This window comes from Dendropsophus ebraccatus, chromosome 6 (genome assembly GCF_027789765.1).
Source record: "Dendropsophus ebraccatus isolate aDenEbr1 chromosome 6, aDenEbr1.pat, whole genome shotgun sequence".
NCBI lineage: Eukaryota > Metazoa > Chordata > Amphibia > Anura > Hylidae > Dendropsophus > Dendropsophus ebraccatus.
The window spans coordinates 88,612,732-88,633,517 of NC_091459.1; the positions used below are offsets into that span (position 1 = coordinate 88,612,732).

Consider the following 20,786-nt stretch of genomic DNA (forward strand, 5'->3'; position numbering starts at 1 on the left):
GATAATACATGGGTGGATACATTGTCTGTTAGCATAAGGCATAATACAGTCATATGACTGAACTACTGTTGAACTACAACTACAGGGTGCCCCCAGACACAGCTTTTTTGTGTTTTTTTCTGGTCTCCAAAAAGAACACCAAAGATTATCTTGCCGTTTTTGTCTAGCTTCTTTTCTACCTTTGGCTTTTTGGAGACGAACAGAAGAAATTCCATTGAACTCAATAGGACAGAAACACCAGTTTGCAGAAAAATAGCCATATAAAAAAGTGTTTATTTTGTGCCAAACTAATAAAATAAGGGGTTAAATGGGTCATTACAATATTAAATACAAGTTTATTTTGTTAGACCTTGAAAAACAGAGCACTTTTTTATTTTAATATGCATGGTTTTGTGCAGACTGGCATTTGTGCAAAAACTGGCAGGTCTGACGACAGGGTTGTCTAAGTGACACATTACTTCCTCATTTACTTCTTATATAAAGGCGGCGAGGTCATACATGTTGCAATGCAGAATTTGATGAGAAGGCATGATGATGAAGAAATAGGTCTGAGTAATGCTGTGGGTAGTCAGGCCAGACCTCATATATACAGACGAAATTGCAGGTTGCAAACATATTATTATGCTATGGCCTCACAGAGTTGTCCTAGTCACAAAGATCTTCAGTGAGGTTTTGATACTCCTCAAGCTTTGCTCAGCTACCCAGTACCCAGTATCAGGCCTTAGGCATGGGTCTCCAAACTGCAGCACTCCAGCTGTTGCAAAACTACATTTCCCACCATGCCTGGACAGCCAAATCCAAAGCTTTTGCTGTCCAGGCATGATGGGAGTTGTAGTTTCGCAACAGCTGGAGGGACACAGTTTGGAGACCAATGCCTTAGACGAATACATGTTGTTTACTATATAGCTGCTGCGAATGTAGGGCCATGGGCATTTTATAGATTTTATAGTGTTTGAATATTGGCGGCGCTGTAATGACACAGCCGTGTGGCTGGGGGTCTCCCCATCCGTGTTTTATGAAATGTGAAAATAAGCCCCTAGGGCTCTTTCACACATTTGCAAAATTTGTCTGCAACTGTGGTGGACAAATTTAGAACCCACTGGTTTCTATGGCCTCATTCACACGTCCGTAATATTTGTGGACCACAACTGCGGTCCTGGTGTGCACCACAATTGCAGCACAGAAACACCAACAGAAGTCAATGTAATCTGTTTTTTTGCAGATGACCACCAGTGTGCTGGGCACCTTCCATCCATGGTCCCAGCTGAGGCTGACTAGAAGCTACATACCCCAGGTTTTTATAGTAAGGCCCCGTTCCCACTGAGCAAAGCTAGCGGAATTCCGCGACGGAATTGTCCGCCGCGGAATGCCGTTAGCCTCCCGCTCATAATGGGACTCTATGGGAGGCGCGCGCTCCTGCCCTGTCCGCGCTGAAGAATGAACATGTTCATTCTTCAGCGCGTATAGAGCAGCAGCGCGCGCCTCCCATAGAGTCCCATTATGAGCGGGAGGCTAACGGCATTCCGCGGCGGACAATTCCGTCGCGGAATTCCGCTAGCTTTGCTCAGTGGGAACGAGGCCTAAGTGTGGGTTGTTGGTGATGTGCTTCTAGAAATGTCTTTGTAGACCATGAATAGTAGTGAAGTAACATTTCCCAAGCTTTGCTCATATTTATCAATCACAATGTGGTTTCACAATTATAGCTCCATGGTTTGGACAGCTGGACAAGAACAACTGTATCCTCCAATGTTGACATTATTGGGGAGGTTTATGGCTGAAGATTTGACATAGCCAAATCCATCCCACCTACAATACCAGCTAAGATAAATAGATAGCAGCTATTCGCAAAGCGCTTCATTCCTATCTGCATTCTGCTTACCAGGCTGTGGGCTTTAACCCCTTAGCGTCCCATGACGCAGTGCCTCTATTAGCTGGCGCGGGTCCCGTTGCCGCGTCGGCTAGTTAAGCACTTCAATGCAGCTGTCAAACCTGACAGCTGCATTAAAGTGCTTTACACTTCACATCCCTGGTGTTTAGTGGGACGGATCTCCCCCCCCCCCCCCGCGATGCAATCGCTTTGGGGGGGTGATCCGTTCATCTGCCCGTGCCGGGCCTTAGTGTCGCAATGATGCTGATCCCGGCTCGGCAATAGATTGCTGTGGCCTGCGGCAGGCCAAAGCAATCTATGACTAATGTAATCGATCTTTGCTGTGTATATACACAGCATTGATCTCTATGAGAGATCAGTGCTGTGTATATACAAGTCCCCCAGGGGGACTATCAGTTACAGTAAAAAAAAAAAGTAAAAATGTTTTTTTATTAATAAAAAAATCCCCTCCCCTATTAAAAGTTCAAATCACCCCCCTTTTCCTATTTTATAAATATAAATACATAAATAAACAAATAAACATGTTTGTTATCGCCGCTCACGTAATCGCCCAAGCTATTAGTTAATCACATTCCTGATTTCGCACGGTAAACGGCGTCAGCGCAAAAAAATTCCAAAGTGCAAAATTGCGCATTTTTGGTCGCATCAAATACAGAAAAAAATTTATAAAAAGTGATCAAAAAGTCGTATATGCGCAAACAAGGTACCGATAGAAAGTACATGTCATGGCGCAAAAACTGACACCTCACACAGCCCCATAGACCAAAGGATAAAAGCGCTATAAGCCTGGGAATGGAGCGATTTTAAGGAACATATATTTGTAAACAATGGTTTGAATTTTTTAAAAGCCATCAGATACAATATAAGTTATACATGTTATATATCGTTGTAATCAGAAAGACTTGAGGAACATGCATAACCATTCAGTTTTACCATAGGGCGAATGGCGTCAATGCAAACTCCCAGAAATCCAAACAAATTCCTTTTTTTTTCAATTTAATAGCGCAAATGATTTTTTTCCGGTTTTGCAGCATATTTATGGAAAAATTCTGCCTGTCATTGCAAAGTACAATTGGTTTCGCAAAAAATAAGGGCTCATGTGGGTCTCTAGATGAAAAAATGCAAGCGCTATGGACTTTTAAACATAAAGTGGAAAAAGCAAAAGTACAAAAGCAAAAATTGGCCTCGACCTTAAAGGGGTATTCCCCCCAAGAGCTAAAAAAATGTAATGCTCCCAAACCTAGCTGGCCTTACTCACCAAGTCCCTCTGAGTATTTTGAGATGTCTCCCATCTTTCTAGCTGCTGCCGTTCCTGAGTTACAAGTTTTTCTAAAAGCCGATCTATATCCAAGATGGAAACTACATTTCCCATCATGCAATGCTTATGCCTGATGATGGTGAAGTAGCAGAGCTGAGACAATGAAGGAGATGATGACAGTGTAGCAGAGCTGAGATGGCGGTGTTGGTGTAGCAAAGCTGAGTTGGAAGTGACGTGTAGCAGAGCTGAGTTGGGGATACAATGTGGCAGAGCTGAGTTGGGGATGACAATGTAGCAGAGCTGAGTTGGCGGTGACAGTGTAGCAGAGCTGAGTTGGGGATGATGGTGTAGCAGAGCTGAGTTGGGGGAAGGTGTAGCAGAGCTGAGATGGCACTGACCGAGTAGCAGAGCTGAGATGGTGAGTGCCGCGGGTGAAGGTGGTGCCCCATGGCTGATCACGAAGGGGGGGTGCGACTTGGTGATCGTGTGGTGGACGGGTTGGGTAGTGATTGCGGGGTCGGGTGCCGCTGGTGATAGGGGGCAGAGCTTGCCGCGGGCAACTGGGGGCGGAGCTTGCCGGGGGTTCCGCGGGTGAGTGAGTTTCCCTGGATGCTGGGATCCCAGTCCTGGGAAACTGGGAGAAGTTTCCTAGGCTTGGATCCATCTTTTCCAAGCACCTGGGGAGGAGCATTACAGATTGGAGAAGACTTCAAATGATGAGCAGCCTGATGAGCAGAATGCAGATTGGAACAAAGCGATTTGAAACAAAGTTCCTTCCTATCACATCAATGACATTCTAACTTTGCCAAAGAAAACCCATCGGGTGGAGTTTTTTTGCAGATTGTGAACAAAATATTGCAGACTCAAATTATAGTCTACAAAAAACATACAGACGTGTGAACGCATCTGCAAGTGGAATGCTGTTCAGAGTTCCTGTCATCATGATTCATTACGATGTCAGGAGCACCAAAACTGTTTAAGTCTTTGCACTGCCTTACTGTCATGCAATGTCCGTACAGTAGCACAAACATTTAAACAGTTTCAGAATAAATGCAGATTCACTTTCATAATATACAGGCTGTAAACTGGCTGTATATCTTTGGGACTCCCTGCACCCTAATTTATTAGGATAGAGTTGGCATAAGCTGTATGGACATATATTCCTCATTGCCATCATGAGTAAAGAGGACAATTTATCAGTGTTGCAAAAAGAGATGATTATATGTGTGGCCATATTTTGGAAACTGCACAGTCCGTGTGCTACTGTGATGAAAGTGTACAGTGAGTGGATAAATAGTATAGTACTATTGTGAATGAGTGATGTGGAAACTGCAGAGGACCAGGAACCAATGATGTGAGAGGGTAGTGAAGGCTATGAACGTGCATGAGGCCATAGGAACATGCTAAAATGGAGCAGAAACGAATCAGGGGGCTACCAGATGCATAACTATAAATAACAGCTCAGTGAACACTACTGCATATGGTGCTCCAAAGCAGCTGGATGGTCACAGCAGCTCTACTTTTATGGTGGTTTTACACCTAGCGATAATTCGCCCAATCGCACGATTAACGATTTTGAATGAACGATTTTTTTTTTTTTTATAGCGATCGGCGTTTACACGGAAGGATACATCGTACGGAATATTCGTTTTGCGATCGTTTAAGCCTATCTCACACATAGGGGAAATCGTTAAAAGAATGTTTACACTGAACAATGTGCGAATTTTTTGCGAACGATCAACGACGATTTGAGAACTTGTTGAAAGATCAAAATGAACGATTTCTCGCTTGTCGCTTGATCGTTCGCTGCGTTTACGCGTACGATTATCGTTCGAATTCGACCGTTATCAGGCAAATTCGAACGATACATCGCTCCGTGTAAAACCACCATTAGTTGCATCAGCAGAAACGTGATCCATTTTTATGGCAGTGCCAGGACTGGAGCTGTGCTGTAGGCGCTGTCAGCCTATTTGGGTGTGACTCCATCTTTGTAGATCATGTACACCAGCTACATACATGCCGATTCTTCTTTGGGGCAGACGGGATCTCACACTAACAAAATGAGACTTCCAGGGGTGAGATAACACAGAGTTATCGGACAGATTTATGAAGGCAAAGCCAGGAAGGGATTTAAAAAAAGGAGAAATCTCAGTCTTTCCCTTTTATTTATAGTCTGTTCCTTTGGCTTCAAAACTCTGTCAGCTAAATCTGTGTAAAGGCAGCCTTCATGGCTAGCAATGTCTGACCATGGTTGGTAGCACATGACCAGGCCTGCCATGTATATCCTCAGACCTGATCCGAACTGACATGTAGTGATAATAATGTAACGCGACTTGTGTAAATGGAAAAATACAAGTAAACATCCTGCAAAAAAATCTGCATATAAAGATAATAAAAAAAAAAACAACCACTAGGAACTAAGGCGACCACCCTATCTATGCATCTAGTGGTCCCATATTGCAGTACAGCGCGAGCCTGCGCCATTCTAGGAACACGAGAACTGCACATGACCGCAGCTGGGAAACCATAACACCCTCAGCGCCAGCCAGCACAGCGCCCTCTAGCTGCTTCTGCCTAGCCAGGATACAGCTTCCGGTTATCACCTGCTCTGGCACGTTTCAACACCCCGCCTTGCATTCCAAGCCTCCATACAACGCCAGTCAGTGATTGGGCGAGGTTCTGATTGGTCCATTTTAATTGGCTAAAGTAAAGGACCGTACGCAACAGTCATGAAAGTGATGCAATGATCAGTAAAGCGTGGGAGGGTGGCCATGGAACTGCCTGCTACCAGACTGTAAATGAAAAACGACATATGATATAACCTTGTATGTTAAAGTGGAGATATATACCACACTATGTAATATGTACAGTCCACAAAAGGTACCTTGAGCTATTAGAGGTCGATAGTCGTATTTATGTTTCTTCAGGCGCTTTGGACACCCTAGTGTGGGGAAAGTTTACTCTCTGGTCTCTGAGGTCCTTCCCTACGCCGGGATAGCAGCTGAAGCATGCCGACTGTCAGTGTGAAGAGGGATCTGCTGTACGAGGCCCTGGGCCGGACCTACAGTATGTGCTGCGCTGTACACCGCTCACATATCACTTATTCCTGTATATCCAGTGTGTGTGCTGTGCTGTATACCGCTCACATATCACTTATTCCTGTATATCCAGTGTGTATGCTGTATACCGCTCATATATCACTTATTCCTGTATATCCAGTGTGTGTGCTGCGCTGTATACCGCTCACATATCACTTATTCCTGTATGGCCCAGTGTATGTGCTGTATACCGCTCATATATCACTTATTCCTGTATGACCCAGTGTGTGTGCTGTATACCGCTCATATATGACTTATTCCTGTATGGCCCAGTGTATGTGCTGTGCTGTATACCGCTCATATATCACTTATTCCTGTATGGCCCAGTGTGTGTGCTGTATACCGCTCATATATCACTTATTTCTGTATGGCCCAGTGTGTGTGCGCTGTATACCGCTCACATATCACTTATTCCTGTATATCCAGTGTATGTGCTGCGCTGTATACCGCTCACATATCACTTATTCCTGTATGGCCCAGTGTGTGTGCTGTGCTGTATACCGCTCATATATCACTTATTCCTGTATGGCCCAGTGTGTGTGCTGTATACCGCTCATATATCACTTATTCCTGTATGGCCCAGTGTATGTGCTGCGCTGTATACCGCTCATATATCACTTATTCCTGTATATCCAGTGTGTGTGCTGTGCTGTATACCGCTCACATATCACTTATTCCTGTATATCCAGTGTGTATGCTGTATACCGCTCATATATCACTTATTCCTGTATATCCAGTGTGTGTGCTGCGCTGTATACCGCTCACATATCACTTATTCCTGTATGGCCCAGTGTATGTGCTGTATACCGCTCATATATCACTTATTCCTGTATGACCCAGTGTGTGTGCTGTATACCGCTCATATATGACTTATTCCTGTATGGCCCAGTGTATGTGCTGTGCTGTATACCGCTCATATATCACTTATTCCTGTATGGCCCAGTGTGTGTGCTGTATACCGCTCATATATCACTTATTTCTGTATGGCCCAGTGTGTGTGCGCTGTATACCGCTCACATATCACTTATTCCTGTATATCCAGTGTATGTGCTGCGCTGTATACCGCTCACATATCACTTATTCCTGTATGGCCCAGTGTGTGTGCTGTGCTGTATACCGCTCATATATCACTTATTCCTGTATGGCCCAGTGTGTGTGCTGTATACCGCTCATATATCACTTATTCCTGTATGGCCCAGTGTATGTGCTGCGCTGTATACCGCTCATATATCACTTATTCCTGTATGGCCCAGCGTATGTGCTGCGCTGTATACCGCTCACATATCACTTATTCCTGTATGGCCCAGTGTATGTGCTGCGCTGTATACCGCTCATATATCACTTATTTCTGTATGGCCCAGTGTGTGTGCGCTGTATACCGCTCACATATCACTTATTCCTGTATATCCAGTGTGTGTGCGCTGTATACCGCTCACATATCACTTATTCCTGTATGGCCCAGTGTGTGTGCTGTGCTGTATACCGCTCATATATCACTTATTCCTGTATGGCCCAGTGTATGTGCTGCGCTGTATACCGCTCATATATCACTTATTCCTGTATGGCCCAGTGTATGTGCTGCGCTGTATACCGCTCACATATCACTTATTCCTGTATGGCCCAGTGTGTGTGCTGCGCTGTATACCGCTCATATATCACTTATTCCTGTATGGCCCAGTGTGTGTGCTGTATACCGCTCATATATCACTTATTCCTGTATGGCCCAGTGTGTGTGCTGTATACCGCTCATATATCACTTATTCCTGTATGGCCCAGTGTGTGTGCTGCGCTGTATACCGCTCACATATCACTTATTCCTGTATGGCCCAGTGTGTGTGCTGCGCTGTATACCGCTCATATATCACTTATTCCTGTATGGCCCAGTGTATGTGCTGCGCTGTATACCGCTCATATATCACTTATTCCTGTATGGCCCAGCGTATGTGCTGCGCTGTATACCGCTCACATATCACTTATTCCTGTATGGCCCAGTGTATGTGCTGCGCTGTATACCGCTCATATATCACTTATTTCTGTATGGCCCAGTGTGTGTGCGCTGTATACCGCTCACATATCACTTATTCCTGTATATCCAGTGTGTGTGCGCTGTATACCGCTCACATATCACTTATTCCTGTATGGCCCAGTGTGTGTGCTGTGCTGTATACCGCTCATATATCACTTATTCCTGTATGGCCCAGTGTATGTGCTGCGCTGTATACCGCTCATATATCACTTATTCCTGTATGGCCCAGTGTATGTGCTGCGCTGTATACCGCTCACATATCACTTATTCCTGTATGGCCCAGTGTGTGTGCTGCGCTGTACACCGCTCACATATCACTTATTCCTGTATGGCCCAGTGTGTGTGCTGTATACCGCTCATATATCACTTATTCCTGTATGGCCCAGTGTGTGTGCTGTATACCGCTCATATATCACTTATTCCTGTATGGCCCAGTGTGTGTGCGCTGTATACCGCTCATATATCACTTATTCCTGTATGGCCCAGTGTGTGTGCTGCGCTGTATACCGCTCACATATCACTTATTCCTGTATGGCCCAGTGTGTGTGCTGCGCTGTATACCGCTCATATATCACTTATTCCTGTATGGCCCAGTGTGTGTGCTGCGCTGTATACCGCTCACATATCACTTATTCCTGTATGGCCCAGTGTGTGTGCTGCGCTGTATACCGCTCACATATCACTTATTCCTGTATGGCCCAGTGTGTGTGCTGTGCTGTATACCGCTCACATATCACTTATTCCTGTATGGCCCAGTGTATGTGCTGCGCTGTATACCGCTCACATATCACTTATTCCTGTATGGCCCAGTGTGTGTGCTGTGCTGTATACCGCTCATATATCACTTATTCCTGTATGGCCCAGTGTATGTGCTGCGCTGTATACCGCTCATATATCACTTATTCCTGTATGGCCCAGCGTATGTGCTGCGCTGTATACCGCTCACATATCACTTATTCCTGTATGGCCCAGTGTGTGTGCTGTATACCGCTCATATATCACTTATTTCTGTATGGCCCAGTGTGTGTGCGCTGTATACCGCTCACATATCACTTATTCCTGTATATCCAGTGTGTGTGCGCTGTATACCGCTCATATATCACTTATTCCTGTATGGCCCAGTGTATGTGCTGCGCTGTATACCGCTCATATATCACTTATTCCTGTATGGCCCAGCGTATGTGCTGCGCTGTATACCGCTCACATATCACTTATTCCTGTATGGCCCAGTGTATGTGCTGCGCTGTATACCGCTCATATATCACTTATTTCTGTATGGCCCAGTGTGTGTGCGCTGTATACCGCTCACATATCACTTATTCCTGTATATCCAGTGTGTGTGCGCTGTATACCGCTCACATATCACTTATTCCTGTATGGCCCAGTGTGTGTGCTGTGCTGTATACCGCTCATATATCACTTATTCCTGTATGGCCCAGTGTATGTGCTGCGCTGTATACCGCTCATATATCACTTATTCCTGTATGGCCCAGTGTATGTGCTGCGCTGTATACCGCTCACATATCACTTATTCCTGTATGGCCCAGTGTGTGTGCTGCGCTGTATACCGCTCACATATCACTTATTCCTGTATGGCCCAGTGTGTGTGCTGCGCTGTATACCGCTCATATATCACTTATTCCTGTATGGCCCAGTGTATGTGCTGCGCTGTATACCGCTCACATATCACTTATTCCTGTATGGCCCAGTGTGTGTGCTGCGCTGTATACCGCTCATATATCACTTATTCCTGTATGGCCCAGTGTGTGTGCTGTATACCGCTCATATATCACTTATTCCTGTATGGCCCAGTGTGTGCGCTGTATACCGCTCACATATCACTTATTCCTGTATGGCCCAGTGTTTGTGCTGTATACCGCTCATATATCACTTATTCCTGTATGGCCCAGTGTTTGTGCTGTATACCGCTCATATATCACTTATTCCTGTATGGCCCAGTGTGTGTGCTGTATACCGCTCATATATCACTTATTCCTGTATGGCCCAGTGTGTGTGCTGCGCTGTATACCGCTCATATATCACTTATTCCTGTATGGCCCAGTGTGTGTGCTGTATACCGCTCATATATGACTTATTCCTGTATGGCCCAGCGTATGTGCTGCGCTGTATACCGCTCATATATGACTTATTCCTGTATGGCCCAGTGTGTGTGCTGCGCTGTATACCGCTCATATATGACTTATTCCTGTATGGCCCAGTGTATGTGCTGCGCTGTATACCGCTCATATATCACTTATTCCTGTATGGCCCAGTGTATGTGCTGCGCTGTATACCGCTCATATATCACTTATTCCTGTATGGGCCAGTGTGTGTGCTGCGCTGTATACCGCTCATATATCACTTATTCCTGTATGGCCCAGTGTATGTGCTGTGCTGTATACCGCTCATATATCACTTATTCCTGTATGGCCCAGTGTATGTGCTGTACTGTATACCGCTCATATAATCACTTATTCCTGTATGGCCCAGTGTGTGTGCTGTGCTGTATACCGCTCACATATCACTTATTCCTGTATGGCCCAGTGTATGTGCTGTGCTGTATACCGCTCATATATAACTTATTCCTGTATGGCCCAGTGTATGTGCTGTGCTGTATACCACTCACATATCACTTATTCCTGTATGGCCCAGTGTGTGTGCTGCGCTGTATACCGCTCACATATCACTTATTCCTGTATATCCAGTGTGTGTGCGCTGTATACCGCTCATATATAACTTATTCCTGTATGGCCCAGTGTATGTGCTGTGCTGTATACCGCTCATATATCACTTATTCCTGTATGGCCCAGTGTGTGTGCTGTATACCGCTCATATATCACTTATTCCTGTATGGCCCAGTGTTTGTGCTGTATACCGCTCATATATCACTTATTCCTGTATGGCCCAGTGTGTGTGCTGTACACCGCTCATATATCACTTATTTCTGTATGGCCCAGTGTGTGTGCTGTGCTGTATACCGCTCATATATCACTTATTCCTGTATGGCCCAGTGTGTGTGCTGCGCTGTATACCGCTCATATATCACTTATTCCTGTATGGCCCAGTGTGTGTGCTGCGCTGTATACCGCTCATATATCACTTATTCCTGTATGGCCCAGTGTGTGTGCTGTATACCGCTCACATATCACTTATTCCTGTATGGCCCAGTGTGTGTGCTGCGCTGTATACCGCTCATATATCACTTATTCCTGTATGGCCCAGTGTGTGTGCTGCGCTGTATACCGCTCATATACCGCTCATATATCACTTATTCCTGTATGGCCCAGTGTGTGTGCTGCGCTGTATACCGCTCATATATCACTTATTCCTGTATGGGCCTGTGTGTGTGCTGCGCTGTATACCGCTCATATATCACTTATTCCTGTATGGCCCAGTGTATGTGCTGTGCTGTATACCGCTCACATATCACTTATTCCTGTATGGCCCAGTGTGTGTGCTGCGCTGTATACCGCTCACATGTCACTTATTCCTGTATGGCCCAGTGTGTGTGCTGCGCTGTATACCGCTCATATCACTTATTCCTGTATGGGCCTGTGTGTGTGCTGCGCTGTATACCGCTCATATATCACTTATTCCTGTATGGCCCAGTGTGTGTGCTGTATACCGCTCATGTATCACTTATTCCTGTATGGCCCAGTGTGTGTGCTGCGCTGTATACCGCTCATATATCACTTATTCCTGTATGGCCCAGTGTGTGTGCTGTATACCGCTCACATATCACTTATTCCTGTATGGCCCAGTGTGTGTGCTGCGCTGTATACCGCTCATATATCACTTATTCCTGTATGGCCCAGTGTGTGTGCTGTATACCGCTCATGTATCACTTATTCCTGTATGGCCCAGTGTGTGTGCTGCGCTGTATACCGCTCATATATCACTTATTCCTGTATGGCCCAGTGTGTGTGCTGTATACCGCTCACATATCACTTATTCCTGTATGGCCCAGTGTGTGTGCTGCGCTGTATACCGCTCATATATCACTTATTCCTGTATGGCCCAGTGTATGTGCTGCGCTGTATACCGCTCATATATCACTTATTCCTGTATGGCCCAGTGTGTGTGCTGCGCTGTATACCGCTCATATATGACTTATTCCTGTATGGCCCAGTGTGTGTGCTGTATACCGCTCATATATGACTTATTCCTGTATGGCCCAGTGTGTGTGCTGTATACTGCTCATATATCACTTATTCCTGTATGACCCAGTGTGTGTGCTGTATACCGCTCATATATGACTTATTCCTGTATGGCCCAGTGTGTGTGCTGCGCTGTATACCGCTCACATATCACTTATTCTTGTATGGCCCAGTGTGTGTGCTGTATACCGCTCATATATCACTTATTCCTGTATGGCCCAGTGCATGTGCTGCGCTGTATACCGCTCACAGGGCGCTCATATATCACTTATTCCTGTATGGGCCAGTGTGTATGCTGCCCTGTATACCGCTCATATATGACTTATTCCTGTATGGCCCAGTGTGTGTGCTGTATACCGCTCATATATGACTTATTCCTGTATGGCCCAGTGTGTGGTATAGTGTGGGAGGGAATGTAAGGTCTCGTGTGTTCCCTGGAGGATACAGTGAGAGGCACATGATGGATGTTACAGCCATGTGCAATGCATTTATTTGTGGTGTATTATCAGTTTGGGAAAACCTGATGAATGATTGCACTAGATAGAGGTAGACGGAGGTTAGGAATCACATTATCTTACTGTTTGCTATAGAAGTCAGGCTAGGTTCACATCACTAAAAGGGAACTATCAGCAGGTTAGACAAATGTAACTGCCTTCCACAGTTCAGTAAGACTGTTAGGATCACTGCCCGCCCCATAATGCAGTAGCGTAGTACAACAGGCTAGAATAGAGAAGCAGGGCTGCTATCAGAGGTCTGTGCGGTCACATGACAGCAATGGGGAAGGGGTGTGTGTTCAGTGTGGACCAATCAGGAAGTGAGAATCACAGAGCTGTGCGGGAGGACAGTGACAGAAACCTTTCTATACAGCAGTGTGAGTGCAGGCACAATATAGCAGGAATGGACAGGATGGGAAACACAAGGGATGACAGAGATTGCAGGAAGGAATGAGCAGGGTATAGGGTGAGCATAGCATAGCAGCACTCTCTGTCCAGGGTGAGAGGGGTTACATCTATGAAGAGATTACCTCCACAGTCCTCTCCTCTGATTCAAGCTCCAGTCTGAAGTGGATTTGCTTTGCCTGTCCGTTTGGCAGGTGATGCAGTTATTGTGCTAAAAACAACTGGATACAGAGTTGCTATAAAGGTGAGGGAGACTTCCTGCTATGGTATGCAGACCATGCCCCTCCCCCACTCCCGCTTCCGCCCAGTACAGGGAGCTCTTAAACCAAAGCAATGCTCTTAAACCAAGTTACAATTTTGAAAAACTGAGCTCTTCTTGCAAAACACTAAATCCAAGTTGCTCTTAAACCAAGGTAGCACTGTATATGGTTCATGCACAGACTTTATGCTACAGAACAGACTATTGTAACTCATGTGTCATCGTCTTTCATGATGATGCCTGAAGCTCCGAAACGGTTAAATACTCTCAATGACATGCTGTGCCAGTGGTTGGTGCTTTATTTACTCTCTATGGGGCCTCTGAACATTCCCTAGCCTAGTCTAGTGCCCCATAGAGAGTGATAGGAGCAGGGGTTGAGCGTGCATTCTGATGCTCCATTCATTCAGAAGACAGTTGTTTTCCTCTCTCAGTATCTTCTCATATTTGTCTTTGCAGCTGATGAAGAGTTTGATGAGCTCTGCTTTGAGTTTGGCCTGGAGCTAGATGAAATTGTAAGTAATAATACTTAGTTAAGGATATGTTTTGGATGCTGCTAATTCCCAATAAGTGGGGTGAACCTACATCCAAGGTCCAGGCTCTTCATGACCAAATGTGCATGATTTCCAGAAGTGACCTGTCATTTCATCTTGGCTTTTAATGTGGTAGTGATAATAAGAAGCAAAATTCACAATGTTTTCAGATGTTGTAAACCACTTATTAAAAAAAATAATCCACAAAAATTGTGCTTATGGTTTAAGCTCTCCATTCACACTGCAAGGTTTAGGTGTGGAATCTGCACCCATTTAGTGTTTCCTCCTGAAATCTGCTTTTTTAATTTTGTTGGGAAATTGCTTGACAGGAGTGCAAAATATATTGACACATGCGGAGTGCAGACACCCAGTATCCCAACAATCATTGAGAACAGAGCCGGAAGCAGTTGGATTTGTTCCTTGTGTAGCGGCAGTGGACTGCAGCTTTTGTTCCTGTTCACTTCAGTACATTCTAAGGCTGCAGTATTCTGCTGCCACCACTACACAGTGCTCCGTTCTTATTGTTGTGTGGGCGCCATTGTCAGCTTTACTATAAAACATACCATGATCCAAAATATCTCCCTGTACCTAAATAGCTTAGGAAGCAGAGATCCATCTCCATTTTTGTCAGAACTGATATAAAGGGAGCAGCAGAGTCACCAGTGATTATATGTTCTTCCTTGGTTTTGCTTCTTTACAATGTGGAGCTACAATTTTGTCAACTAGTGAAGCTCAAGCATCTCCCAACTAGAGCCTAGATCTTAGCTTTCTCTTCTGCAAATGATTAGTATGAGGATAAGGGAGGAGATGTAAAGCAATCATTGGTAATAGTTTTTTCTTTCTAAATAATAGATTTTTTTGCCATTGCAGACCTCAGAGAGAGAAATCCTCAGCAAAGAGAAAGGCGATGGAAAAGTGGAAGGAGCGTCGGACGTCGTTCTATTCAAGATTGATGTGCCTGCCAACCGCTATGACCTGTTGTGTATGGAGGGACTGGTTCGTGGACTGCAAGTGTTTAAAGAGAGGTTCTGTATCAAATTCACATTACATTCAATTGTAGTTAGGAACTCAGTAACCTGCAGACACTGAGTTTAATGTAATTTAGGTAAACAGGCAAGCTTCCTATAGGGGTATGCTAATTTATAATACTGTAGGGGCCCGACTGCTGGGATCCATGCAGTCTCAGGAATAGGTACTTAAAGTTTTACCTTAGAATAGTGTGACGAGTCACCTAAGATGTAAGTTGCTACTGTGAGATCCACTGCAGATTGTGTGGGCACTGCTTTTACACCATCCCTGCACCATACATATACAGTGCTGTGTGCTGTCTACATAGTGCTTGATACATAAATGTACAGAGCCTGGCATCAAAATGATTGTTGAGAAACAAAAAAATTAAGAGACCGCTTTTCTTCCAGGGACAGTAATATTTCTGTAAATAGGCTTTGGAACTAATTCTAAGAAAAAATAGTTTATCTAATACTGGACAACCCGTTTACCTTTTACACATGTGCTTCTCCCCCAAAGTTGCGTTGCTGTGCATTAATACTTTCAACAAGTACTTACCCCACTCGCTTCACCAGTGCTCCTGCTGTCAGATCTTCTGGTCTCAGCGGCTCCAGTTTTTTCAGCTCTGTGACTGGCTGATCCGGGAATGGATCATTGCAAGCCAGCAGAATGAGAGTGCAGCCATAACCTGAAAATTTGGCAGTGGGGCAATGAGAGAGAAAGTATAAATTTGTATTGTATTAACACACATTGAGGCAGTACATGAAGTTTACGTTCTCCTGGAAAAGCCCTTTAATATACTCAATTTACCTGTTTCTCCTCTACAGAATAGATGCCCCTAGGTATAAACGTATTACGCCTGCTGACAGTCAGCTGCAAAGACTCTTCATCACAGAGGAGGTGAGACTTAGTAGCTTCCTAGTATTTTTGTATTTCTTTGTAAAAAGTAATACTTTCCATGACTGTATGTTATAGTGTTCTGATTACTAATGCATTTGTTATTCTATGTGTTAGACAGCTGCTGTCCGCCCCTTTGCAGTGGCTGCTGTGCTCCGGAACATAACATTTACCCAGGAGCGATATGAAAATTTCATTGATCTGCAAGAAAAACTTCATCAAAACATATGCAGGTACTTCCATTTCCCAATGACATTCAGTGCCATTTTTATTATTCTGTTGTAGTTATTATAGTGTAAAAATTCCCATAGGTTTTTATTCTAAATTTTGCTTCACTTATAGCACAGGCTGCTCTGTACCTTTCAGTGGGAAGTCTATCTGACTGCTCAGTTACCTCTCCTGAAGGGTCAGCTTTGATGTTTTTGTATTTCAGCCCAAATCAAACTGTGGGATTTTCTGTAGAATAGTTAAAGATATAAAACTTCTTTTAAACCTAGTAACAAATCAAAACAATGTGGTGAAATCTCTTTAAAGGGGAACATTTATTTTTTTTTTTTAATCTGCTGATTCCCCCCCATCCCCCGCAGCTCAGTTCCAGATGTTCGCACCACTGTGCTTCTTGTCCCTGTCAGTCTCGCCATTTTTGTTCAGTTTGATTAAGATCAAATATGCAAATGTGTCCATTAGCAGCACTGGGGGCATTCCTTGTCCCCACGGAGCACCCCTCTGTCCTGCCGACCGCCTCCTTTTTCAGTGATGCCTTCCCTACGCATATTCATGTATGCATAATCATGCCAGTCTGAAGAAGTCGGCTGGCGGGTTGGAGGGGGGTGCTGCCTGGGGCCGAGAAACTCCTCCAGTGCTCCTAACAAGCACATTTGCATATTTGATCTTAATCAAACGAAACAAAAAACGTGGGACCAACAGGAACAAGAAGCATAGCCGTGCGGTCATTTAAATTATTAAGATTATTCCATGGACTGTCTTTGGGAAACAGCTGAGCACCACCACACCTTGTGTGAATTAAGATACTGCTGGGAAGTGTAGTACCGGTACTGGACTTATATGGATGATTTTCTATTACATATTGCCTATCTGTAGAGTTACAGCATTGACTTGTGACTATAAAGTTGCATCATTTTATGCATATTTCATACATAACATTGTCTACCTACTGCTATTGACATGCTATTTTATTTCCTCCTAGACGAAGAACCCTGGTGGCAATTGGAACCCATGATCTCAACACCATCACAGGACCATTTATTTACACTGCAAAGCCTCCCTCCAGTATTAAATTCAGGCCACTGAACCAGAGCAAAGAGTACACAGCAACAGAGCTGATGGAGCTCTACAAGGTAAGTGATTCTTACAACCACATCATACCAATTGCTTTTGTTATGTTGATCATTTGTAAGCTTGCCTGACTAAGGGATCTTTTGAATCCGAAAAGCTCACAATTATAAAAAATTTTTTTGTCAAATCAAAAAAGATATCACTCCTAAAATACTTTGATCCAAAGTATTTACCACCACATTGTTATGTTGATCATAAAGCGGAGACGTCATAAAACGTTAAAGAGGATATTTGCAGAGATTTCGGTATTTTGAATATATCTGTGTTATGTACCTTAGCAGTAATGCCATACATTAATACAATACCCTTGTTCTCAGAGTGACAGCCATCTGAAACATTTCCTGCACATAATTGAAGACAAACCCGTCTATCCTGTGATCTACGACAGCAATGGGGTGGTGCTCTCTATGCCACCAATCATCAATGGTAATATATTTAGCAATTGTATCTTGCTATGTATCCAGAAGGAAAGGCTCAGCGGGTCTTAACCCCTTTGTGCTGCAGCTAGTTTGGGCCTTAATGACCAGGCTAATTTTTCAAAATCTGACCTGTCTCACTTTATGCTCTCATAGCTCAGTGATGCTTTAACGTATGCTAGCGATTCTGAGATTGTTTTTTCGTGACATATGGCACTTTATGTTAGTGGCAAAATTTGGTCACTACTTTGTGTGTTTTTTGTGAAAAACATCAAAATATCATGAAAAATTTAAAAAATTTGCATTTTATGAACTTTGAAATTCTCTGCTTCTAAAAAAAGAAAGTCGTAGCACATAAATTAGTTACTAAGTCACATTACCAATATGTCTTCTTTATTCTGGCATAATTTGGTAAACATATTTTACTTTTTTAGGGTGTTATGGGGCTTAGAAATTTATCAGCAAATTATCACATTTTCGTGAAACTGATTTTTTTAGGGACCAGTTCTTTTTTTAAATGGATTTAGAAGTCTGGTATCCTGAAAACCCCCATAAGTGACCCCATTTTGGAAACTACACACCTTAAAGAATTAATCTAGGGGTATAATGAGCATTTTAACCCTACAGGGGCTGGAGGAAAGTATTCACAATTAGGCAGTAAAAAAATTGAAAATTAAAATTTTCCAATAATATATACGTTTAGATTAAAGTTTCTCATTTTCAAAAGGAATATGAGACAAAAAGCACCCCAAAATTTGTAATGCAGGTTCTCTTGAGTACAACGGTACCCCATATGTGGGCGTAAACCACTGTATGGGCACACAGCAGGGCTCAGAAGGAAGGGAGCGCCAATTAGCTTTTCCAATGCAGATTTTGCTGAAGAAGTTTCTGAGCGCCAGGTGCGTTTGTAGTGCCCCTGTAGTGTCAGCAGAGAGAAAACCCCCCATAAGTCACCCCATTTTGGAAAGTACACCCCTCAAAGAATTCATCTTGGTGTGTGGTGACCATTTTGACCCCACAGGTATTACAGGAAAGTATTCAAAAGAAGACAGTAAAAATGAAAAACTTGAATTCTTCCAATAATATGTTCGTTTAGTTTGAAATTTCTCAATTTCACGAGGAACAAGAGGAAAAAAGTACCCCAAAATTTGTAACGCAGGTTCTCCTGAGTACAATGGTACCCCATATGTGGGCATAAACCACTGCATGGGCACACAGGAGGGCTCAGAAGGGAAGGAGCGCCAATTAGCTTTTTCAATGCAGATTTTGCTGCAGAAGTTTCCGAGCGCCAGGTGCGTTTGCAGAGCCCCTGTAGTGTCCGTAGAAGAGAACCCCCCCAAAAGTCACTCCATTTTGGAAAGTGCACCCCTCAAAGTATTCATCTTGGTGTGTGGTGAGCATTTTGACCCCACAGGTATTAGAGGAAAGTATTCAAAAGTAGACAGTAAAAATGAAAAACTCAAATTTTTCCAATATTATGTTCTTTTAGTTTGAAATTTCTCAATTTCACGAGGAACAAGAGGAAAAAAGTACCACAAAATTTGTAACGCAGGTTCTCCTGAGTACAATGGTACCCCATATGTGGGCGTAAACCACTGCATGGGCACACAGGAGGGCTCAAAAGGGAAGGAGCGCCAATTAGCTTTTTCAATGCAGATTTTGCTGAAGAAGTTTCTGAGCGCCAGGTGCGTTTGCAGCGCCCCTGTAGTGCTAGCGGAGTAAAATCTCGCCATAAGTCACTCCATTTTGGAAAGTGCACCCCTCATAGAATTTATTTTGGGGTGTGGTGAGCATTTTGACCCCACAGGTATTTGAGGAAAGTATTCAAAAGTAGACAGTAAAAATGAAAAACTCGAATTTTTCCAATAATATGTTCCTTTAGTTTGAAATTTCTCAATTTCACGAGGAACAGGAGAGAAATGTCACCCCAATATATGTAAAGCAGGTTCTCCTGAGTAGAACGGTACCCCATATGTGGGCATAAACCACTGCATGGGCACACAGCAGGGCTCAGAAGGGAAGGAGCGCCAATTAGCATTTTCAGTGCAGATTTTTCTGAAGAAGTTTCTGAGCGCCAGGTGCGTTTGCAGAGCCCCTGTAGTGTCAGCAGAATAGATTCCCCCCAAAAGTCACCCCATTTTGGAAAGTGCACCCCTCAAAGAATTCATCTTGGGGTGTGGTGAGCATTTTTACCCCACAGGTATTAGAGGAAAGTATTCAAAATTGGCCAGTAAAAATGAAAAACTCGAATTTTTCCAATAATATGTTGGTTTAGTTTGAAATTTCTCAATTTGACGAGGAACAGGAGAGAAAACGTACCCCAAAATCTGTAACGCAGGTTCTCCTGAGTACAACGGTACCCCATATGTGGGCATAAACCACTGTATGGGCACACAGCAGGGCTCAGAAGGGAAGGAGCGCCGATTTACAGGAGCAAAACCGCAGCTAGTAATGGTTATTAGAATAGCGCAGTTACTAAAATAAGATAAAAAAAATTAGATTACAGGTAATGTGGGGTGGTTACAGACAGTCTGGGGTGGTTATGGGCAACCTGAGGTGGTTACAGGTAATCTGGGGTGGTTACAGACAACATGGGGTGGTCACGGGCAACCTGCTGTGGTTACAGGCAACGTGGGGTGGTTACAGGCAACGCGGGGTGGTTACGGGCAATGTGTGGTGGTTATGGGCAACGTGTGGTGGTCACGGGCAACCTGCTGTGGTTACGGCAACGTGGGGTGGTTACAGGCAACGTGGGGTGGTTACAGGCAACGTGGGGTGGTTACAGGCAACGTGGGGTGGTTACAGGCAACGTGGGCTGGTTACAGGCAACGTGGGCTGGTTACAGGCAACGTGGGCTGGTAACGGGCAACGTGGGCTGGTTACGGGCAACCTGCTGTGCTTACAGACAATCTGGGATGGTTACGGGAAACGTGGGGTGGTTACGGGCAACCTGCAGTGCTTACAGACAATCTGGGGTGGATACGGGCAACGTGG

General features: G+C 44.2%; 1 protein-coding gene across 1 annotated transcript in view; it reads left to right on the forward strand.

Moving 5' to 3' along the window:
- Positions 1 to 6,103: 6,103 nt before the first annotated feature.
- The window catches only part of FARSB (phenylalanyl-tRNA synthetase subunit beta), a 44,353-nt gene continuing 29,670 nt past the window's right edge, over positions 6,104 to 20,786 (forward strand). The window contains exons 1-7 of the mRNA XM_069975354.1: positions 6,104 to 6,212; positions 14,042 to 14,097; positions 14,986 to 15,140; positions 15,951 to 16,023; positions 16,138 to 16,253; positions 17,228 to 17,378; positions 17,694 to 17,802. Coding sequence (XP_069831455.1) covers positions 6,155 to 6,212; positions 14,042 to 14,097; positions 14,986 to 15,140; positions 15,951 to 16,023; positions 16,138 to 16,253; positions 17,228 to 17,378; positions 17,694 to 17,802 — 718 coding nt within the window. The 5' untranslated portion in view covers positions 6,104 to 6,154. The remainder of the gene's footprint in view (positions 6,213 to 14,041; positions 14,098 to 14,985; positions 15,141 to 15,950; positions 16,024 to 16,137; positions 16,254 to 17,227; positions 17,379 to 17,693; positions 17,803 to 20,786) is intronic.